Source organism: Sceloporus occidentalis, unplaced genomic scaffold, assembly GCF_023333645.1.
Source record: "Sceloporus occidentalis isolate IW3139 unplaced genomic scaffold, rSceOcc1.0.p SCAF_1, whole genome shotgun sequence".
In the NCBI taxonomy this organism is placed as follows: domain Eukaryota; kingdom Metazoa; phylum Chordata; class Lepidosauria; order Squamata; family Phrynosomatidae; genus Sceloporus; species Sceloporus occidentalis.
Window position 1 is genome coordinate 26,201,515 of NW_028316981.1, and position 24,775 is coordinate 26,226,289.

The 24,775-nt window shown below is 39.8% G+C and overlaps 1 protein-coding gene across 3 annotated transcripts in view; it reads right to left on the minus strand.

Annotated features, from left to right (window-relative positions):
* The window catches only part of LOC149321260 (E3 ubiquitin-protein ligase ARIH2), a 51,373-nt gene that overhangs the window by 10,169 nt on the left and 16,429 nt on the right, over positions 1 to 24,775 (minus strand). For 2 of the 3 annotated variants that reach the window (XM_089518477.1, XM_089518486.1), the window contains 6 exons: positions 9,852 to 9,919; positions 8,770 to 8,833; positions 6,625 to 6,772; positions 6,018 to 6,139; positions 5,201 to 5,310; positions 2,926 to 3,043 (listed from right to left, as the gene is read on the minus strand). In XM_089518477.1, the coding sequence (XP_089374603.1) occupies positions 2,926 to 3,043; positions 5,201 to 5,310; positions 6,018 to 6,139; positions 6,625 to 6,772; positions 8,770 to 8,833; positions 9,852 to 9,919 (630 nt within the window). Of the gene's footprint in view, positions 1 to 2,925; positions 3,044 to 5,200; positions 5,311 to 6,017; positions 6,140 to 6,624; positions 6,773 to 8,769; positions 8,834 to 9,851; positions 9,920 to 13,453; positions 13,532 to 24,775 lie in introns of all 3 variants that reach the window. The other variant, XM_089518471.1, reaches the window with a different exon arrangement.

The window sequence follows — 24,775 nt, forward strand, 5'->3', positions numbered from 1 at the left end:
AATCTTTTTGACCCGGGGGCCGGCTTGCTGTTCCTCAGACAACTGGGGGGCCGAAGCCAAAAAATAATTAAATAAATAAATAAATAATATAGGACAACATTTTCAAATGTAGGACACTTTTTTTAAAATGGAGGACATGCAAAAAAAAATGATGCTTTTTAAAAAATGTTAATATAAATGCATGTTTCTTAGCCATGATCAAAATAGAGGACATTTGGGCATTATTCCTAGACAGATGACAGAAATATGTACTTTCCTTTTGGCCAACCCCTCTCCCACATTCCAAACAGCACATTTGGGCATTGAACATGGCTTTACTTAACATGGCCTCTTGCATATTTCAGAGGCTTACTGCATAACCAAACTCTTTGGGTTTCACACTGAACATGAGTTCACATGGCTATGCATATTTGACATGTAAAGCTGGTTTAGCAAGAAGTGATTTGCCCTAGGTTTCATGTGTCTTGCACCAACTATACTACTCAGAAGTGTGTACTTGGTCAAGGGACTTTGGTTTTTCTTCACTGCGCATGAGTTTGTAAAAATCAGAGCAACTTGCATTGGCCGTGCCTCAGAAGCTGGCTGATATCAATATCACCATCATCACCACCACCATCATTGTCACAACAAGGCAGCATTATAAGGACAAAAAACGCACAGAAAGACAATTTGGAAAGTCACACTCTCTCGGCTTCAGAAAGAGTGGGCCCATATCTCAAAAGCTGACTGATATCAATAAATAAGGGGGAAATATATAAATAAGGGTAAAATGTACATGGGACTATAATTAAATCCAGGGGGAAATAGACATGGGAATATTATTAAATCCAGGGGGAAAGAGACAGGGGAATATTATTAAATCCAGGGGGAAAATATACATGGGAATATTATTAAATCCAGGGGGAAAGAGACATGGGAATATTATTAAATCCAGGGGGAAATAGACAGGGGAATATTATTAAATCCAGGGAGAAAATATACATGGGAATATTATTAAATCCAGGGGGAAAGAGACATGGGATTATTATTAAATCCAGGGGGAAAGAGACAGGGGAATATTATTAAATCCAGGGAGAAAATATACATGGGAATATTATTAAATCCAGGGGGAAAGAGACATGGGATTATTATTAAATCCAGGGGGAAAGAGACAGGGGAATATTATTAAATCCAGGGGGAAAATATACATGGGAATATTATTAAATCCAGGGGGAAAGAGACATGGGAATATTATTAAATCCAGGGGGAAAATATACATGGGAATATAATTAAATCCAGGGGGAAAATATACATGAGAATATAATTAAATCCAGGGAGAAAATATACATGGGAATATAATTAAATTCAGGGGGAAAATATACATGGGAATATTATTAAATCCAGGGGGAAAGAGACATGGGAATATTATTAAATCCAGGGGGAAATTATACATGGGAATATTATTAAATCCAGGGGGAAATGCATATTGGAAATGGTACCTTCCTCCTCCTCCTCCTCCTCCTCCTCCTCCTCCTCCTCCTCCTCCTCCTCCTCCTCCTCCTCCTCCTCTTGTTGTTCGTTTTCAGAGCCAAAGGGGTTTAGGAAACGGCCCTTCCTTTCCCTTCCCTCTGGGCCAGAGGTCTTCCTCCTCCTCCTGCTCTTCCCAAGTTTGTCTTCCTCATTCAGGCTGGCCAATGGCAGAGTGGGGCTAGAAACAGCCCCCCCCCCCGCCATTTTTCTATTGGCCAGCCCCTGCCAGGCTCCCTCAAGAGAAGGAGCTGCTCTTTGCAAGCCCTGTAAGCGCGCGCTCGCAAACAAGGGCTTGCAAGAGGTGCCTCCGGCCCCGGAGAAGGAGAGCACAGAGGCGCAGGAAGGGGAGGAGGAGGTGGAGGAGGCTGCCGACTGGCCCAAAGGCCTTGGCGGCGGCGGCGCCTGCGGCAGGACAAGGCGGGGGCCGGATCTGGCTCCTCCCCGGGCCGGATCCGGCCCACGGGCCGTAGGTTGCCGATGCATGCACTACAATGACTATAGTTAAACTGTAGAGCACAGGCTTTGCATACAAACTACAGAAAGTGCTAGGGTTTGAGTCCTGCACCAGTTAGAAAAGTGACAGGGATAATGGTGGCTGAACACCTCCACTTAGACTTGAGGAGCTGGTTTAAGTAATGGGTTAGATGGATCAGTAATCTGAGAAAACATAATGTTTCCTCTTTATGGTTTGTAATACAAAATTTCCCAATGCTGTCCTACATGTTTTCTGTCCACTTTCCACATCTGACTCCAGCACCACAACCAAAATACCACCAAGTTTCCATTCTTTCCATTCAACTTTTTCATGTTTCACATTTATACTGAGGTGCACCAGCATGTTTTTACAGCCCAACACTAGGGGAATGTATTCACTTTGTCAGAGATGTTACTATCTCTTGCTACATCTAGTCTGCTTTTAATTGTTGATCTACATCTTCCATCCTTAACTGTCTTGTTTCTTCAAAGAAACAGAGAAATTTATTTGGCTGAAGGATCTGAAAAAAATAATAGGATCCAGTCTTTCCTTCTGGGAGGGGTAATTGCCCTAAAATTTGCCTTATCTCTGGAAAAATTAATCATCTTTATACACCCAATCCAGCATTTCTTGGAGATATATCTGGAAGTAGAAATATTGCAGGCTTGAATATATACATCATTTATTGATAGCTAACCTGTTAATGTGGAATCAATCTAAGGTGACTAAATTTTCAATACTGTGATCATGTTTGCTGTTATTAGGCTTGGTAGGTATTGGTGAGGGCAGGATGAGATACAGAAGATAATAAAGGAGGACATTAAATATGGGATGAATACCCATAATAATACATACATCCAGATGCATCTTACCACACTTTATTACTCCGCACAAAAACAGAAGCAAAGTTATAAATGAAATGCTTTCTCTAACACACTTACATCTTTAGTGTGAGCACTGATGTAGTTAGCTGTTTCAGAGTCATCTGCACACTTAGTGAGCCATTTTCTGATGGTGGCACAGTCTGTGGGAGCATGGTACATCTGCCGACACTTGAAACTTAAAGGAACACATGCAACCAAATTACTGTTTACTCTTTGTAAAGGGCAAAAATAAAAATCATACAAGTTGTGTTTGTTCTACAATTCCATACAAGTGCTGTGCAAATTTTGGGTAGGGCTATAAATGTCCTATAAGGGCCTAAATATCCTAAAGGCACTATATCCCATCTGATCTTGGAAGCTCAGCAGGGTTAGCCCTGGTTAGTACTTGAATGGAATATGGCCAATGAATACCAGCTGCTTTAGGTTATATTTCAGCAGAATGAACTGGCTAAACTACATCTGAGTATTCTTTGACTAAGGAGCTCTACAGACTGGCACAGTGAGGATTGAGCATCCAGACACTCTGAGCCCTCACCGCGCCGCCCAGGTGCCATTGTGGTGTGTGCCTGTCTACATGGCGTGTGCCATGATGGCACTCGAGCATGAGCACACCTACCTTTTTACTCCATCCAGGGTGAAGAGGGGTGGCTGCAGACCACCCCAAAGGGGCAGTCTGTATAGCCCCTAAAGAAACCCTAAAAAATTCTTTGGGTCGCCTTAAGTCAACAAACAACTTGAAAGCACATAAACACACTAGTCCCATAGAATAGCAGAAACTGAATTTACTAGCCTGAAAAATATATTTCTTTTAAAAAAAGGTCTGAACTAAATGGGGGAAAGAAACGATGTTACTGATGGAAATGTGATGATATTAAACACATTTTTTGTCCCCATACTTCTATTCCTATAGACAGCATTCAGATTAGCTTTGTAAAGTTTTTTCCATTTTTTCTGTATACAGCACTCATCTGTCACTGCATGCTGCAGTGTAGTAGTACTGTTGCCTTTTATGCCCTAATGAATAAGTCTTTTCCCTATCCCATGCATCCCTCTGATCACTGGTGAAGATAGCACCAAGGACATGGATTCTTGATTGTAACCAGCCACTGCGCCTCCAAGCTAAGTTACTTATAGAACCTATACTGCATTCTGCATGTTTTGGATGTCTGTTCACCTTTCATAAACTTGACACTACATTAAAATTCAGCCACAGGTATGTCTTAGGTCCAAAACACACTACAGAAATAATCCAGTTTGAGACCACTTTAATTGCCCTGGCTCAGTGCTAGGGAATTCTGGGAATTATAGTTTATTGTGGCACCTGAGCTCTCTGACAGAGAAGGCTAAATCATAGAATCATAGAATCGTAGAGTTGGAAGAGACCACTAGGACCATCCAGTCCAACCCCCTGCCATGCCTCACAAAATGTCTCACAAAAATTTCCAGAATTTCCTAGCATTCAGCCAGGGCAGTTAAAGAGGTCTCAAACTGGATTATTTCTGCAGTGTGTTTTGGAGCTTAGAAGCAGATGTGTAATAAATAAAATATGTAGGCCATGAGCTGCACAATTCCCACTCCTGTAGCATGGTAAAGGAAAACCCATGGTAAAGGAAAACCCACACTATTTCTTGTTAAGGAAAATGCAACATGGGATATACAGTGAATGAAATAAAACATGTATGTGAGAGTCAGGATGACTCAGCAGAAGCAATTAGGAGCCACACAGGTGTAAAAGGTAATGTGATTAGCAAGTCCTAAATGCCAAGGACAGAAATGCAAAGTGGATAATTGAAAACACCTGAGAATTGTTAAGTGGACAAGGTGAAATGATGAAATCACTAATTGTGGGTTGAACCAAGAAAACCAATGAGAGTGGATGTACACGCCCACTGGGTGGAAACAGACAACAGTGGGTGGTATTTTGCAATGACTATAATAATGGCTATGAATCCCAATGTATTTTGTGGGTAGTAGTGAGGAGTTGTATTGGATAGTTTTGGAGCTGTATATAGTAGAATCAAGTAGATCTTTTATATAAGACTACTGAGTTGTCTGGTGTCTTGGGTGAAGATACAAGAGCCAGCTGGATCCTGAAGAAGTGTGAAGACTTCTGTGGAAGCAAGAGTGAGAAGGCTTGGAGAGTTTGTCAGGGTCTTCAGCCTATTCTCTGTAACTCTGCTGCTTTAGAGCAAAGCTTTAACCACTGGCCAAAACTGGTCAGCGCCGGTGCGTAACAAGGTGGTGAGTTCGAGCCAGAGGTGAAGAGCTACAACTCCCATCATCCCTGACATTTCTGTAGTGTGTTTTGGACCTTTCTTATTTACTTTCTTACCAAAAAACCTCATTGCAGCGGTTGCACTGCACTCTGCGGGCTTTGGGCTCCTGTACCTGTATGACCATAGGGCAGTCTGCACCAGGACAAAGCTGCAGCTGGAAATGGCTCTGTGAAACAAAAGACCACATCTAAAAACTGGGCTACAGGGTACAGTTATTTTCAGTGTTCTATGTGCAAAAAACAAAAATAAAACAATTATCCTAGCACAAAAGCAATCAGAATCCTTTCTGAAAAGTGTCTTCCAAAGTCCATCCTTACAGACATGCAAGAAAGATGTAAAGCTTTCTTGACACTAGACAATTACATCAATAAATCATCCTTATTCCTTTTAAATTTCAACAATAAAACTAGTTTTACACCCTCGTTTCTTGGTATATTTGTTTTATATAATGCCACCTGAATTGCTCAGATTGGGTAGATGTAAATCCATTTTAAGAAGTAAGCTAATTTATATATTTAAATACATCTATCAAGATATGCAATTTATGTCTCTTTGAATGAAACAGATTTTATATATTTCCATTTTATTGTATTTCTATTAGGACAGCTTTTGAAGAAGTATGTAGTATGCATGTGTGTGTGTGTACAGACATGCATGTCTCTGTGTGTGTGTTGTGCGTGTGCGCACACACAGACACATATCCTTTACATTTTCTACCGACTAAACATAGCTAGAGTTTTATTAGCTAAATGAAACTGCTTCAGGATGTATTTGGTACTACTCTGAATGTATAGAAAGTATGCAGATTCACAGAAATTATGCGTATTTCCGTAGCACAGCACAGAACTTTATGATTAAAATGACAAGCTATACCTCAATGTAGTCCCTGAAGAGGTAGCGTCTGTATTTGTCTTTCAGCTCCTCGCTAGGTAGCAATGGAAACACAAAATCTTCTGGGGTCCGTAGCAGACAATCCTGAGCCATGCAGGAAATGCCTATTAAAAAGAAAGCCAGAAAAACTACTCTAAGTGAAAGAAGCCTGGCCAATGTTATCAGAAGATTAGGGTTATTCATTTTACAAAACTGTCAAACTCTTAAAATGCAATTTAGCAGCATTTCTTGGAAGATGGACCTGGAATACTGTCACCAGAAGTATTCATTCAGTAGAAAGCATTTATGATTCCTTAGCAGTGGCAGTTGAAAATAAAATAATGAGAATAGTCCACACTAAGGAAAGCTGAATATTAAATATTTGGGAGAAAATCAGCAGGCCATATTCAGAAATTAGAAAGGGCTGCATGGAACTGACTCACAACCCAAAATGATATGTAGCAATCAAAATAAACAAAACTTGCACACTCTGTAAAGCATTTGTCTTTGACTGAACACATTTATGTTCTCTATATAAAAGATTATTTAAGAAAGGAAGGGATGTCAGTATACCAAAAGCTTTCCAAACAACCCATTACTCTGAGCTCACCTACTCCAACTCCATCCTTGACAAGTACTGTACAATGCTGCTCCCAACAGCTGCGGCAGAACTGGTGCTGACAAGCCAGGGACAACAAGTTTTCCTTTCGGACAAACTGCATACACACTGCACAGTGCTGGGAGGAATGTACCATGGCCTGAAATAGGAAAGGACGGTAGAAAGAAAGAAAGAAAGAAAGAAAGAAAGAGTCACTGACAAGAAAATGGGGCATAATTGCCTGCCTGAGCAAAAACACTGTGAAGTCCTTAGATGGGAGCTATTCAGAGAGAAATCAGATTGAAATGCATAACGTTACCACCATAGTTTCTCATGTTGCATCCACCAACATGTTTTAACCAGAAATAATAGGCTAACTGATTACACCAGCTTAACTACATTTGTTTACATTTCACTTTCCCTAAATAATGCTCTTGAGAACTACTCCTGTTTTGTTCAGCATTTCACTTGTTTTCAGAAGAGAATTAATGGCTATCTTTGTTCAGATGGGAGATGATGAATAAATTTGGCTCCATTCTGGGGCTAGTTAAAAATCAACTGCTTACACTGTTTGGCTTATAAGCCATACCAGCACCAGGGGGCATCAGAAATTGAGGCTCCTATATTTGCTAGCTCTCAGACTGACAGTGTATATTGCAATGGTCATAATTATACTGCTTAAGCCTTACACAAGGACAAACAGTTATAATTACATTGCTTAAACAATAACATAGCAAATGTATTACTACATTAAGTCACTGATAAGAATCTGACAAACTGATTATGAAAACTACATGACTTGCCTTCACAACACATGTTGTATCTGCAAACCTTGAACCCATGATTTGCACAAGAGCCTTTGTATATACAGATTACTGAGATCTAGGGCTTGTATGTCCTAGGGCACAGTGTTAAAATGGCTTCTACATCTGAGAGCTATTGCTATTTTACATTTCGCTACTGTCATTTGTTAGACATACTGTACTGAAAACACAAATGTACAAGACCTATTTATAATCAGCATTGATATTGACACAAGCTCATTTCTGATATGGCTAAAGCTTGTATTTGTCAATGGCAAAAGGTGAAGCCTCTCTCACAACTACTCCTTGTTCCAAAAAGCAATTACTTTAAATGGATGTAAGGAAGTGACCCACTTTTTGTGAAGGACAACTGGACACTATGATTAAAATGGCTTGCTCAGGATTATAAACAACATTTCACATTAGCTGCTGCAAGATGCAAAAATGTAAAAAAAACTGTTGGGGATAAGGAAAGAAAGCTAAACCAACAAGTGCAGGGAAGGCCATTTTACTAAACATATTTTAAGTATTTTGGAAAAGATGCCACAAACAATATGGGATGGAGCAAAGATGACTCAACTCAGCACACTACAGGGCACTTGACAGATGGCAGGGGAGCAAGGTGGTTTAGAGATCAGGGCAAGTCATATGGCTTCCAGCAGAGCTCAACATAACCCTTTTCCTTTAAACATCTTATTTAGAGCATTCAGGGAAACATCTTTTTGTTGAAAGCACTCATTTAACTCTAAGAAATAAACTCTAACATTAAATCTATACACAAAACATTCTGGCAAACTGATAGACTGTGCCAGTTTTTTTAAAAACTCAGAACACTTCAGTCTTTTCTCCTGGCTCTGGGATTTACTAGATTACTCTGTCATCTCCGTATGAAAGTGAAAGGTAATTCAGTTATCTAACTACTAGCCAAGTCAGCTATGAAGATGCGAGTTGTATACATCAGGTTAGGAAACAAAATATCAAAATACCAAGGTACCTATCACTAATTCTACAGAATGGCGTTTTGTTTGTTTTTTAATGTGCAAGAGGAAGATATTCTTTTAAAAAGCTGAAGATTTGAGCTACCACTCCTCCAAAATTATCAGCTGGCATTTGCATTGTTCCTGTGGTAAATATTCACTCAAACTCCAGTTCAAACTAAGGAGATCCAGGCCAGTCTGCAAGATCAAGCTCTTAGCTTCATGCTAGAATTTCATTATTGAATCATCAACAGCCTCACCTCTTGTGCAGAAATGAAACTGGATTAAATGTCAGCAAATAGCAGACCAAGAGGGCAAGAGAAACAGACCATACAAGACATTTTAGTATCAAGCAAACCAAATGCCCTATTACTTACGTGTTTGGATGAGGCAGGTTGAACTCGTGCTTCCACTAGCAATTGGACAGAATTGGACTTGTGCCTGAAAGCCAGGAAAAAAGTGTTAAAATTGTAGATAAACACAGTGCTATCAGTGTCAAGTTGATGAGATCAAAATATAGGTGAAGTGTTTTGTGAGACACATCTATTGTTGTTGTTAAATGATCTTGGCTGGACCTTGACTCATGGTGACCCCATAGATGACACATCTCCAAGACTCCCTATTCTCCACTGCTCTGTTCAGGTCCTGCAGACTCATGCCCATACCTCCCTGACTAAACCCATCCATCTGGCATGTGGTCTCCCTCTCTTTCTACTGCCCTCTACCTTTCCTAGCATTATTGTCTTTCCTAATTATTCATGCCTTCTCATGACATGGCCAAAGTACAACAGCCTCAATTTAGTCATACAATGGCTTGGATGATCCTTACTTTACAGTTCATAGCTATATCTTTACACTTTATGCTCTTGTCAAATTCTTTCATAGCTGCTCTTCCCAATCCTAGCCTTCTAATTTCTTGACTGCAGTCTGTGTCTGATTTATGTTTGATCCAAGGTATGAGAATGCTTTAACTATCTCAATTTTCTCATTATCTAGGAAGAATTCTTGTAGTTCCTCCATAATCATTATTTTTGTTTTCTTCGTGTTCACCATCAAGCCTACCTTGGCACTTTCCTCCTTGACCCCCTTCAGTAATTGCTTTATGTCTTTGTTAGTTTCTGCTAGTAGTATTGTTCCAACTGCAGATCTTAGGTTGTTAACGTTGCTTCCTCTGAGCTTCACTCCTCCTGCCTCAGAATCTAAGCCTGTTCTATGTATGATGTGTATGCTGATTATGAATTGTGAACTTATTCCAATTCACTGCTATTAGGAAAAAGAAATCTTATTATTTGTAAACTCTCCGATAAATCAAGTATAAGGTTGAGAAAAATCCCTTTCCTAAACTAAAGCCTGCAAATGACTCAAAGCATTTTTGCAAGTTTTGAACAAGAGATGCCTGTTTTTGACACAGAAAAGTGAGAGACAAATGGCATCTTTGTACAAATTAAAAGTGGCTTACCTTTCCAAAATTTCTGAGATTTGCCAGTGGAAGCTAACTAATACAAGCTTAGCAACTGCATGTGATACCTAAACAGGAAAGAAAGAAAGAAAGTAAATAAACTGATATAGACATGTAGAGCACCAAATGCTGCAGGCATGAAGAAAGGCATGTAAGGAGCTCTGGTGGCACAGTGGTTAAATGCCAGTACTGCAGCCACAAGGTTATGAGTCCATCCTAGAGGAGGCCTCGAAAGTCCACTCAGCCTTCCATCCTTTCGACGGTTGGTAAAACAAGTACTCAGCATATTGGGGGCAACTGACTTACAGATTGTAAACTTCTTAGAGAGTGCTGAGTTCACCGATAAGCAGTATAGAAATGTAAATGCTATTGCTAAATACTAAAGGCAAGGGTAAAGAACTTCCCTGGCTGATCAAGAATTGACAGCCGCAAGCTATGCAGCAGCTTTGACGCTTCTAGAAGAATTGCCAAATATTTGAGTTTCTCTGCAAAACTTACAAAAATTATACTGGAGGTGAAGCAGTAAAAGCCAAAAGAAAGAAACACAGGATTTCAGAACTGGTGCTTAATGAGGACATCAGAATCTAGAAGTGTAGCACCACTGCATGGCATAGGAGGAAGACACGTGGTGCAAGTGTTGACTTGTGCTCAGCCTTATGTGGCTATATTCAGATACTGAAGTTTTTTTAAGGTAATCCCAAAGTAACTTTTTGTTACTTTTGAAAAAAACAGGAAACTAAAGAAAGCTATAACCTATTTGTCTTGAAGGTGCCACAAGACTGTTGATTTTGATGCAACAAATAAACTGCATCCTCTAACCAACAAATTAATTGGTTTGTTTTTTTAACACAACTATGATGGTAACTTCTTTGGGGTATCTAAAACTATAATGATAATTAATGACTTTTAAAATTATTCCAAAATGCATAGCCTGAAAATATAAGATGTTACATGGACTCAAAAGCGGTTTCATATTGCAAACAAACTGCAAACAGCAAGGGCAGCACAGACTTGGCCATCAGCTCTTACAGGAGTCAGATGCCCATGAAATTGATTAGCAGGAGAGGACTGACAGCCAGAATCATCCTCTGTTCTGGTGCCAGATGGGCCTTGTGACCTTCATCCCAACACTTGATATCTCCATTTCTCCCATCAGACCCAGCTGGCAGGGGAACACAGCAAGTGCTTGCTGGATTCAATATGGCATCTATAATGAAGTTTTGGAAGGGGGAAAACTTCTGGTTGTTTTGCTTTTTTGGCATATCAAAAAACACCAGAGAAATATTTCTTTCTGACACACCGAAATTGGACTTGAATACTATATAAGAAAGCAAATCCACGTCACTGTGGTTTGATTTAGTTTCCTTGTCTCTCCTTCCAGGCACAGGCTCTTACAGAAAAGAACCCCAAGAACTAGAACCTCATCCATTTACAGCATGGGGGCGGGGGGACGGACAACATGTCACATAAGACTTTACAGCAAGGATCAGAACCATGTGGATCTTGGTGGACAACCATAGCTGGGAATCAAACTGGTGGACACATAACAGCAAAATAAATTGGAAAATAAGACCAGAATACTCTTGGTGACATATGCTAACATAACTGGATTTCACTAAATATTTTTTGGTGTTGCAAAAGGAAATACCTGGTAGATTCTTACACAATTCTCCACCCTTCACAAAAGGTGTCAGACAGTGCTAAGAGCAGATTCACCCTGACCCACAAAGTCACTGATTGTTCAAGTGTGCCCTGGGAGACATCAGTCACACTGCTACTCAGTTGGCAAGTGTTGTCTTTCTGGACCTCCATATAAGCATGCAGGTAGAACTTTATATTCTGTGAAATGCAATCTTGGCCTTATTATCATATGAAAATAGAATTTATGAAAGTGTGGCCATAACGATGAGCTGAACTGAGCAACTGGAGCAGTCGTTGCTCACCTTGGTAAGCCCTCTTTCACTCTTGACTCTAAACTTTTTAAGCAAAGCAACCTAACAATGTTTCTGCTTTATTTCTGCTTTTGAGAAAAAGAACTCAGAAAGCAGTTCCCATTGATGCTAAAAAACAAACAAACTCTTGTCATTTTGAGTTCCATAATTCTGTTCACCAGATCTTTATTACAAGTATTACTCAGAAAATTCATCAAACAATTTAGTCCCTTGGTGGTAGCCATAGGGCATAGGCTTTCTCCTGCACTGATAATACGGAGAGTTAAGACATCATGAACAATAATTTAATACAGCATTTCTTAATTTTAAAAACTCAGCTTAGCCTCTACAATTTCTCTGTTTGCCCTGTACCATAAAGAGCTCAACTCCAACTGTCTGGTGAGTAAGTCTCCAGTCACTTCCAGTCATTTTTCTATTCAAAAACAGAAAACATGACACATAGAGGGAAAGACACCACACTGCTGTTTCCCCATAGTTTATACAGTAAGAAGTAGGCATTTCCAAGATGGAATAAAAGTGTGTATTTTTTCAAAAGCATGAAATCACTTGCAGTTTCAGCAAGCACTACCTCCAGAGCAGATACCGTGGGACCTTGGTATCCGCTAGGATTTGATTTCAGGACCCTCCCCATCCACCCACCCAGTGGATACCAAAATTTGTGGATGCTCAAGTCCAATTGAATACAATGGCATAGTAAAATAGTGTCCATTATATACAATGGTAAAATCAAGATTTACTTCTTGGTTCTTATTTTTGTTTTAATATTTGCAAACTGTGGAAGGCTGAATCCATGGATAAGGAAGGCTGGCTGTATCTTGCATCCCCCACTGACTGGATCTCACCTCCAGTCTGACTTACCAGGGCCTGGTATCATGGGGAAAAAAAGAGTTGACTGCTAACATGACAGCTATTTCTACACCAGAGGATTTCAGTGAGCCTTATGTCAGTCTGGCCACATGTGCACAGATGCACTAGATCAGAGACATTCAAAAAGAAGAATGCAGGGTTGGTAAGGACAACATGCTCCAGAAAGCAATGTCAGGCACTCTATTCACTCTATACCAAATTAGACTGAGGACTGAAAGAGGATATCTGGTTAAACTGTGGAACAATTTGTTCTTTGCATTTAATCTGTATGTGCTAGCCTTAATCCAACTGGTCTCCTACACAGAACCCCAAAGCAAGCCCCATCAAGGTAAATATTCAGCTCTTATTAAATTTGTTTTGCTTTGATTAACCATACCAGACAAGTGGAAATAAGGTACATGACCATACCAGTATTCTTCTGCAGCTCATCTGATGCAGGGTCACAACCCAATGTATTTTTCTTGTATTATACTATTTATTTATTTATTTAGTATTCTGAAGTGCTTGAAATGCACTGTATTTCAATGACCCTTACAATGACTCTGTCAAGTAAAATAGTATCACATTGTGGAAGAAGGGGTATGCCTAATACATCTACTGAAATTTCAATCTGGACTTTAGATGCAAAGCTTAATCTCGTTGCCATTATCAGCTCTTTCTCATGCTTTGACTGCAATGTTGTGCACACTTGCTTAGGAACTGGTTTCACTGAACTCAGCAGTTTGGATGCACAGGGCTACCCAGATAAATGGGAGCTCTTGATTTTCACCAATTTTCTCCTACCTCCATTTCCCAGGAGTAGCAGCAATTCCCTATAGGCCACAACATTTCAGGTCTCCATCTGTTCAGGGTCATGAAAAGCTGTAATAAGAAAGCGACTGTACTAAGCAACAGGAAACATTCGGATCCAAGCCAGTTAAGATTCAGCTTTTGATTAGGCTGCTAGTATTATGTAATGGTTTCCGTAATAACATATGCAAGATATGGCAAGATATGGCTACAGATTCAGCCCTAAATTATTCCAACTGTTATTCTCACATGCAGAGATAAAAGTGAATGCAAATGAGATATAAATCTTAATTAGAAAGCCATGCCTTAGAAAAGCTGAGGCTGAGAAAGTATGAATTCAGGATAAGACAAAACGTTAAGCAGGACTTTGAGTCGAAACACACTCTTTCTAGAACAAATAATAATTAAGATTTCCAAATATATAAAACAAAACAAATTCTCCCTCCACAAACCAAAAGATTACACTTTTCTCTTCAAGTTTTAAAATCCATTAGTGATTCAAGAATTGATGATAACGGAATATTCAAGAATGTGGATCCCAACTCCGCGAGAAAGGAAGGGCGACTGTATAGGTCTGCCTCAGGATTCTCCACTCCAAACATGCATCTGACAAAATAGGTTTAAGTCTACAAAAGCTCATGCTACCAACTTCTTTCTTTCAGTTAGTCTCAAAGCTGCTACAAGATCCCTTTGTAAGCCCTAATATTAATTTTAAATCCAGAAAAGCCACACTTAATTTTTTTAGTCTTCATATTTAAATCTATGGGCTTTCCCCCAAATCTGCAAACTGGGCATCTTTTTTCAAATCACATAAAATTGGGGGGAATGTTCCATGAAAAACACTCATGCAGACCCTCCCAACCCCCCTCTTCTACCTTATGTTAATTCCAATGCTCCTATCAGTCTTGACTGACTCTTCCAATATTGCCTCCAAAACTCTAAAGTCCTCCTGGTCAGGTCACAAACCCTCACCTGCAAATGCCCTTTCATGCTCTTCCGACTTCAAACTGTCTGCTGTGTCTTGCCCAGGTCTAGCTTCACCCAATTCTCCATCTTCATCTTCCACTTCATCTTCAGTTCCTCAGCTAGTCCAATTTCAATCTAGCATTCACTCTAAAGTTTTTGAAATCGTTTATCACCAATTTACATTTCTCCCTTATCACTTGCCCCAACCCTGCAAATGTATCTCCAGAGGTTGTATCAGTAAAATCTCATTTTCAACAAAACCTTGGCAAAGAGTTAAGACAGTTGTCTCTTCCATGCCTCCTCCAAAAGAATGTCCAGATAAAACCACCTTACACTTAACCTCTGTTGTTATTCTAATTACTTTCTGTGAACTGCCTCTCCCAGTCAAAACAATTTCACTTCTCCAAACAAATCAGTTTCTTTCTTTAAGGCATTTTTACTCATGAGGTGTTATAAAAGCATCCCCTCCTGTCCAGGATGATAAATTATCAATTTGATCTTGCCTCCTAGCTAGTACAGACACTGCTGTCACCCTCTCTTTCACAGAGCTCAGTGAAAGAGGTGTCACTCAGGTATTTTCTGCTCCTGGAAGTCTTTCAGTCAAGCTCACCTTCTTAAAGTGTACCCCATCTCTCCTTCTGGTCCAAATCACACTGTAAAAATAATCTACCTTAAGACTGCTTTAACTGCTGTGGCTCAGTGCTAGGCAATCCTGGGAATTGTAGTTTATTGTGGCACCAGAGGTCTCTGACATCTGTTTTTGCTGATTTGGCTAAATGTCTTACAAAACTACAGTTCCCAGAATTTCCTAGCATTGAGCCAGAGCAGTTAAAGAAGTTTCAAGATGGATTATTTCGGCAATGTGTTTTGGACCTTTGTCTCTCGCTTATTGATTAGTTCACCATGTCACAAATATATTTTCAAATATTTTAGCAACAAGCATTACAACATCAAACACAACGCTGGATGAAAGATCATCTCTGGCATTTTGGTTTTTTTACCTTTTTATTCGCAAACTTAATTCTGGAAACTAATTTACTGTTTCACAAATGTAAGTAAACTATGATTATCACAGATCATTGTCCACTAATATTATGTTCATTAGTCTGACGTAATTACACTAAAGACGATACTATGAAAATACAAGTTGAGTCTCCCTTTGAATTACAAAATTTAAAATACTCCAAAAACCAAAACTTTTTTCATTGGAGCCTGAGCTAGCAACACCTTTGCTTTCTAATGATTCAATGTACACAAATTTTGTTTCATGCACAACATTATTCTAAAACTACCTTGAGGCTATGTATATAAAGTATATATGAAAGATAAACGACTTGGGTTCAAAATATCTCATTATGTACAAATATGCAAATACAGATATTCCAAAATGCAGAACACTTCTGGTCACAAGCATTTCAGATACGGGATACTGAACCTGTAGTAGCTACATCACCTACAGTATACTTAAATCACAACATGCATCTTTAAAGTTATTCAAAAGCAACATTGGCTTGATGTGTTCCTTGGTGTTAAAACAGATTTCTTCTAACTGAAGATTAGAAGACTAGCTCCCACAGAACTAGGAGCCAGGCTAAACATATCACATCTTCAGTGTGGCCCTTTTCTATTTTTGCTGGCAGGCTGCTAGACTTCCATGCTGTGAGCTTTAGTGCTTTTCACAGCTAGTGTTACTTATCTTCCAGTCAAACTACAGAAGCACTAAGGTAAACTCTCGGATATGCTGACAAATTGTTTAGATGATTTTATGGTGCAAAGATCAACAGCTGTAAAATTAGATTTTTAGCATCCTGCAAATCCATAAAAGGTTCAATCTTTAGGGTGGAGTGGGCAATTGCACAGGTCCAGATATCAGGTTTTGGTCCATTGAAGAGAAGAAAAATGGCAAAACAACAATAACAAACAAACAAACAAACAAAAAGTTTCCAGAATGCCACTTCTGTCCTTGAAAAACAGGTATGTCGGGGAGTTAAAAAGGTGAGGACAAACAGTAATCTATTTTTATGTGGTGTTCGTTTTGAACAGACTCAGGCCATTCTGGCAACACTATATTCAGCTTTGCCAAAGAACCAGGCCAGGCATTCTGATGCATTGCCATTGCCATGTGAGACCTTTCATTTTACTTTATGCAAACTGATACAGTATTTCAAATGCCAAGGTTGAGACATTTTGAAATTTCACTGGAACAATTGTCTAGCTTATGAAAGGCCAAGTAAAAAATTTCCTCTGGACATTAAAAGCTTCAGTTATTTTAAAGTAAGACTACAGCTTTTTATAAAATTACTTTTAAGGAAAATAAACAGCAAGATTGTTTCCTACAGACAACGGCACACTGTGCACACTCCCCCATCCGCAACATATTACTGCCCCATCTGTATTTCAAGTGGATCAGTCAGTGGAGCACATTTCTATCATATTGCTGTTGTTGTTTTGTGCCTTCAAGTCCTTTCTGAATTATGGCAACCCTAAGATGAACCTCTCACAGGGTTTTCTTGGCAAGATTTGTTCAGAGAGGGTTTACCTTTGCCATCGTCTGAGACTGAGAGACTGTGACTTGCTCAAGGTCACCCAGTGGGTTTCCTTGACTGAGGAAGGATTACAACCCTGGTTTCCCAGTAGTCCAACAAACTACTACACCACACTGGCTCTCTCTCTTTAATGTGCTGTCCTACAATTGATGTAATCATATCACCTGAGCTTAAGTGCTCCATGCCTATGAAATCCTTATTGTTAGGTGATGCCAACTTTATCAAAAAGCTTCGTCATCTGTTGAGGATAGTGTCTAACCATTCTCACCCCAAAACTGACATCTGAAGGTCAGAGTAGCCTTGAGATCAGGAGGGGAAATACGTTACTACATCTGGCAAAAGATTTTACAGCATTAAATTGGGATAATTTAAGTTTCCTAGTGCTTCAGCCTTTTTAAGGAAACAAAAATATTTAAATACTGTATCAAAAATGTCATAGCCAAACCTGTTAGAGTCTGGCTTTAAATGAGAAGAGTAGCAGAAATGTGCTTTTGTCTAACTGTATTTCCCTAAGAACTGAGACCAATTCAAAAATAACAAGCATGTAGTTTGTAGTTTAAAACAAAAGTTTACTAATGGCTTTAATCTATATTTACATAGAAGCTATATCCTAATCTAGCTAGTGACTAGTTCAGGTTAAAAAAATATTTATCTCACCATCTTTCAAAAGAAAGTTGAGATCAGGAAGATGGAAACACAACGGCTCAGCTGAAAATCTTTGAGAGAATATCTATTAGTCCCAAAGAGGGAGTGACCTAAGTCACATGGTTAGTGTGAATAAGAGAGAGGGAGGAGTTTGCATGCAGGAAATCCCTATCTATCTAAGAAGAGAGAAAGAGAGTGCAAAATCCTCCAGCAGTTAATGGCTACAAGAATGAGCTGTAAACTAGAAAGTGTATAGTTCAAGTGTTATTTTTGCCTCATGGAAGTCCCAGCTCCTCAGTCCTGACTACCCACTGATCTCCACAGACAATAAGGATGACCTGTCCTCTAGATCTGTTATTAAAATAACACACAATACACTGAACCTTCGCAATGCTTATTATCTTGGTTTCAGAGTTTACCAGATGTTCATGACGGCAGTCCTGGACTGCAAAAGATTTGGATTATATCCAAAAATCTGTGAATCAGTGAGGTATCCTCAGATAATATAACAAACTATGCCACTTTCTGTTATTGTATTATTGTGATCTATGGCAACAACATTCAGATATTTTGTCAGTCCATTTGGAATTGCTCCAAGAGCACCTATCACCACTGTAAGTATACTTATTCTCCCAGATTCTAAATCTCAGTTTGTAAGTCTGGATGTTTCATAATCTTCTACCTCTCTTTGTATTTAATTCTGCCATCTCTGATGATTGCTACGTTTACAAGTATAAACAAGACTTTATTTTTCTTGACCACAGCTATGCCTGGTATATTATCTTTAACAGTTTATCATTCTGAACTCTAGAAGCCCCCCCCCAAAATTTTTGCTTTACTATTTTAAAGCTTATGTTCCCACCATTTTTTGTAGATGGTAAACCATACTTTTTGCATAGATTTCAGTGTATCATTATAGCCAACTTATGACAGTGTTGTCTTACATTCAGTCTGTGTGATCTTGCTACATGAACAAATAAGGTGGTCAACAGTTCCATCTTTTTCTTTACAGTCAGCCCTCTGTACCCATGGATTCTGCATCCACAGATTCAACCATCCATGGCTTGAAAATATAGTTCTGAAAAATCCAAAAATCAAACCTTGGTTTTGCCATAGTATGTAAGGGACAGAATTTTACTACCCCATTGACTTGAGCACCCATGGATTTTGGTATTCACAGGGGGTGGGGTGGCCTGGAACCAAACCCCAGTGGATACCAAGGGCCCACTGTACTTATTTTTTCCCTATTTGCCTTGATGCTATTTGCCTGAAACACTTGTTCTTGAGTCACAATTCCCCCCTCAATTTACCAATCTATAACCATTTCCACATATCCCCCTTCTCAACATACCCCTCTTCTCAACTTTTCCCGCAGCATATCAAATGCTTCTTCTAAGCATTTAACATACTGACCATATAGCGGTTTTGCCAAACCTAGAAGTGTTTTTACATAATTTCCTTTTTATATACATCTTTTGTTTCTTTCAGTGTTCAACAAATTCTTTATCCAAACATTATTTTTTTGTTTTTGGCGTTTTGCTCCATGTTTAATGTCAGAATTTTTTGGGGGCATACTTTGTATGGTTCCTCAGCAAATGCCTGACTTAGAAGAATGTGACCCCTGGGTTGCATTTGGCCCCTGGACCTCACATTTGCAGCCTCAGAAGCCTCCCAAAATGTAAAAATTTGCAAAAAAACAAAAACAAACAAAAAAACAAAAAAACCCAAACCCCTCTACCCCTCCAAAACTTCCATTTCCAAATATTGGTGCTGCCAAAATCATAGAATCATAGAATCGTAGAGTTGGAAGAGACTACTAGGGCCATCCAGTCCAACCCCCTGCCATGCAGGAAATCCAAATCAAAGCGTTCACGACAGATGGCCATCTAGCCTCTGCTTAAAGACCTCCAAGGAAGGAGACTCCACTACACTCCGGGGGAGTTTGTTCCACTGTCGAACAGCCCTTACTGTCAGGAAGTTCTTCCTAATGTTGAGGTGGAATCTCTTTTCCTGTAGCTTGCATCCATTGTTCCGGGTCCTGTTCTCTGGAGCAGCAGAAAACAAGCTTGCTCCCTCCTCAATGTGACATCCTTTCAAATATTTAAACAGGGCTATCATATCACCTCTTAACCTTCTCTTCTCCAGGCTAACCATCCCCAGCTCCCTGAGTCGTTCCTCATAGGGCAAGGTTTCTAGACCTTTCACCATTTTAGTCGCCTTCCTCTGGACACACTCCAGTTTCTCAATGTCCTTTTTGAATTGTGGTGCAACTGTACACAATATTCCAGGTGGGGCCTGACCAAAGCAGAATACAGTGGCACTATTACTTCTCTTGATCTAGACACTATACTTTTATTGATGCAGCCTAGAATTGCATTGGCCTTTTTAGCTGCCGCATCACACTGTTGACTCATGTTCAACTTATGGTCTACTTGGACTCCTAGATCTCTTTCACATGTACTTTCATTCAGCAATGTGTCTCCCATCCTATATCTGTGCATTTCATTTTTTCGCCCTAAGTGCAGTACCTTGCATTTCTCTGTGTTGAATTTCATTTTGTTAGCTTTGGCCCAGCTTTCTAGTCTATTCAGATCATTTTGAATGTTGGTCCTGTCCTCTGGAGTATTAACTATTCCTCCTAATTTGGTGTCATTTGCAAATTTGATAAGTGTGCTCCCAATTCTGTTATCCAGGTCATTGATAAAGATGTTGAATAGCACTGGGCCCAGGACAGAGCCCTGTGGGACCCCACTGGTCACTTCCCTCCAGGAGGAAAAAGAGCCATCGTTGAGCACCCTTTGGGTTCGGCCGGTCAACCAATTACAGATCCATTTAACAGTTACTTTGTCTAGCCCACATTTTACAAGCTTGTTTGCAAGAATATCATGGGAAACCTTGTCAAAGGCCTTACTGAAATCAAGATATCCTATATCCACAGCATTCCCTTCATCTACCAAGCTGATAATTTTATCAAAGAAAGAGATCAGATTTGTCTGGCATGACTTGTTTCTCTGAAACCCATGTTGACTTTTTGTGATTATGGCATTCCTTTCTAGATGTTCACAGACTCTCTGTTTAATGATCTGCTCTAGAATCTTTCCTGGGATTGATGTCAGACTGACTGGACGATAATTGTTGGGATCGTCTTTTTTTCCCTTTTTGAAGATGGGGACAACGTTTGCCCTCCTCCAGTCTGCTGGGACTTCTCCTGTTCTCCAGGAGTTCTCAAAGATTATTGCCAATGGCTCCGATATTACATTTGCCAGTTCTTTTAATACTCTTGGATGTAGTTCATCTGGTCCTGGAGACTTAAGGATGACATTTTGTGCTGTTTTCGCTGGTACGTAAAGAGTGTTTATTTAACCAGGCATTTTATTAACTGGTTTTACAGATGGGTCTTTTATTAGAGAAGTGTGCTGTATTTTTAATTTTGTTTTATCTTGAAGCTAATATTAATGCTATTTTGATAGCATGCTTTAACTTTTTCATAATCAAGTTTTTAGCTCCATCTTGTTTTACTTTTGCTGTTAGCCATTTGGGTGCTAGGAGAAAGGCAGGATATAAGTTAACTGAATGAATAAAATATCTGTAATTAGAAGGCTGTTGAAGGTTGCAATTTATCATAGCATGAGTAATTTCACTGAAGAGGAACTTCAGCTTGGCTAAAAACATAAACATAGGCGGGATACAAACCGCCAGTTTGCGGCGCTTCCCCGCCGCCGCCGTTTGCTCCGCGCGGGAGCTGCAGCAGCCAAACCACGCGGCTCCCGCGCGGAGCAAAAAAGAAGCTCCATTTCGGAGCTTCTTCTTGCGGCGCCTCTATGACATCGCGAGGCGCCTGGCGCGGACTCGCGACGTCATAGGCGCCGCGACACGTCTGGACGCTATGCGTCCAGTACGTAAAGATGGTGGCGCCCATGTAGAAGGGGCGCCGCCATCTTGTACGTATAGGATACTTACTAGGGTTAGGGGGGTGCGGAAGCACCGCCCCTTCCTAACCCTAGTACGTATCCTATACGTACTATATGGCGGTTTGTATCCCGCCTGAGTTTAAGTTCAAACAAGATAGCTTACTAAAGCAATTCTCTGTTGTTGTTAGCTCTTCAAGTTGACTGACTCATAGCAACCCCATGAATGAGATATCTCCAAGCCCCTCTGTTCTCAGCTGCTCTGCTCAGGTCCTGTAGGCTCAGCACCATGGTTCCCTTGACTGAGTCTATCCATCTGATGTGTGGTCTATCTCTCTAATACCCTCCACCTTTCCCAGCATTACTGTCTTTTTAGTGAGTCCTGCCTTCTCATGTGTCCAAAGTAGGACAGCTTCAGTTTAGTCCACCTTGACTTCCAAAGAGAATTCAGGCAATTCTTTAAGCATGTCCAAATTTCCTCCAACTTTGTTTCCTCCAGAATCAAAATTGTTCACTCCTTTTTTCTACTGAAATAGGAACACATTTATAACTTGTAACGATTGGTATGCTCTCAGAGCTCTTGAAAAAGTCATTGGAAAGAACACCAGTGGTTCCAATGAGGGTGTCTCATAGCAATAGCAAGTACATTTCTTTACCACTTACTGATGTACCGAGCGGTTTACAATGTGTAAGGGAATTGCGTCCAACAAGCTGGATACTCATTTTAGCAACCAAGGGAAGGATGCCAGGCTGAGTCAACCCGGAGCTCCTGGCTGCTATTGAACTCACAACCTTGTGGTTTGTGAGTGAGTGGCTGCAGTACAGACATTTAACTACTGCATCACCAGGATTCATCTGAAGCTAATTTTTTTAATATAAGGCGATGTCAGCCTGCAAGTGTGAGGCGCACCTTTAAAAGCAAGGACCATTACCAAAAGTGACAGAATGAAGTCATTAAAATTAAAAGAATGTGTATGTGCCTTCAAGTTGCCTTTCGAATTTCATAGGGTCTTCTTAAGGAATGCTCAAAAGTAGTTCCTTCATCTCAAATAAAGCCTACACCACCTGGTATTAATTGGCATTCTCCCATCTAAGTATTAACCAGGGCTGGCACTGCCTAGCTTTCAAAATCAGAGTACCCTACATTTATTAAGTTGTCTTCTGAGAACTTGGGATTCCACTGCCATTTCCAGAAACAACTGACACTTAATGTGTGCATACAAAACAGGACTGTTCATTTCTATTATTATGTCTTGATAAGCTTCCCAGAAATATTTAAGGCCAATTTCATTTGGCACATGATTTTAAGCTGGTGACACCAGGTCAGGTTTCAAATATCAATAAAACAATCAGAAGAGAGGCAACACGCCTGTTTTGCACTTTACATTATTGGTGGTAACAGACTCAGTTGGTGGTGATTTTAAAGTTCATGACAGGTCATTACTATGTGTCATGATTATGTCAGATGGCTTAGTACAAGTGCCAAGTACCATCAGCTTAGACTGAACTCTTTTCTGAGCATTGCAGCAGGGCCTGCAAGCTTATCAAGTCTATGGCCCAAACAGTATTAACCAAATACTGAGGAGATTATTGTTCTTTTTCAGTTCAGTGTGTATAGAAATTGTCTTTCTTTATGTGGAGTAATTAGTCATTGGTACAGCAGGAGGCAAGAACACCGCCCCTAAACAAACCTCTTGTCATGGTAATAACAGGGTTTTGGGAGCACTGATTTGCTCCTCTTGAAGTCTATGATTATTCCTTCTCAAGAAGACAATGTAATATCCAGTTGCTAGATTGGAACGTCTAACGTTTTATTGTTTTTCTACTTACTTTGGACCAAGTTAGGTTCTTAGTTGCTTTGAGCTTAATAGGCACCTTGAGGTTCCATACTTTGCAGTGATTTCCAGTGCACAATATATTTTATAGGAAAAAGGCATCAAATATAGTGCAACTAAGACTTGATACACTGACTTCTTCAGCAACCCAATAAGGAACTCAGATCAAAAGCAAGATTTCATTTACACAAATTGGCAGAAGAGGAGACATTCCTTATTTATTCAGGGTTTACTGTACAGACTCATGTATAAGTCTACAAAATGTAGTCAAAAAATCAGCACAAAAAAACCGGGTTGACTTATCCATGGGTAGACAGAAATACTGTTATCTTGATTCTTATTTAAAAAGGGAACCATCTCCTTCTCTGAGAAAAGTGTTAAAAGGTGAGAGCTTAGTCCATCCCGCCACCTCCTCTACTCTATCCGTTGTGGCACCGCTTCCAGTGTCTTTCCGACTGCCTGGGCAAGAAAATGGTGATGGACCTTTGGCACTTCCCTTCAAAAGAGTGCCAAGAGAATAGACATGTACATGTTTTCTTAGCCTCACCTGCTCCTGGTCGCCTCCCCACCACCACAGCGCCACCATTTTCTATAGTTCCCTCCTCATCCATGAGCACAAACAGTTATGCCTGTTGGAATTTTGTAGTTCTTTGACATCCCTTTCCTTTGCTATATTCTTTATGTCCTTTGCTACACGTCTCCTATGTTTTACCCTCAACTTATCCACAGGTCATACCAAAATCCATAACTTTGGCTCCAAAACATGCTATCAGCTTATACATGAGGTCAACCTGTAGATGAGTTTATGTGATAATTTCTGGGACTAACATGGGATATTGTTTTGTGTATATAAGCTAACAGAAGTCTGGGAGTTGCAAGTTCAACAACAAACATTTGGTGATCATAAACTTTCCACCCCTGGACAAAAGCTAGACATGGGAATTATAGCAAGAAACACAATATGTGAACGTAAGTCTTCATATAATAGCTATATTATTTCTATGTGTGTGCATGTGAGTATTTGGGGACAAGATTCAATGTTGCATGAGCAGATTTACTTTTGCCCAATGGAACTTTTTTTCTTTCCTTCATCCTCTGTATCGCCCACACCCAGGCCACAAAACAGCTCTGGAGTGTTCCCAAACTTTCAAAAACAGACTCTGAAAGGATGGGGAACTGTTCCCCTCAATAGAAGCTATTCCACTGGTAGAAAGAGCTTAAGTGGACAAATGTCAAGGATTCTTACCTGTAACACTGTGTAGTGGAAAACTTTTCATTAAAAAAAGGAAATATTCCATGTTGAGAAGTAAGTAAATAAGCAAGATAAGAGAGGGGAACCTGGACATTTTTGTTCTCTATTAAGCATTAAACATTTGTATTTAAGAAATAGAAACTCTGCAAAAAAGCAAAAAGACT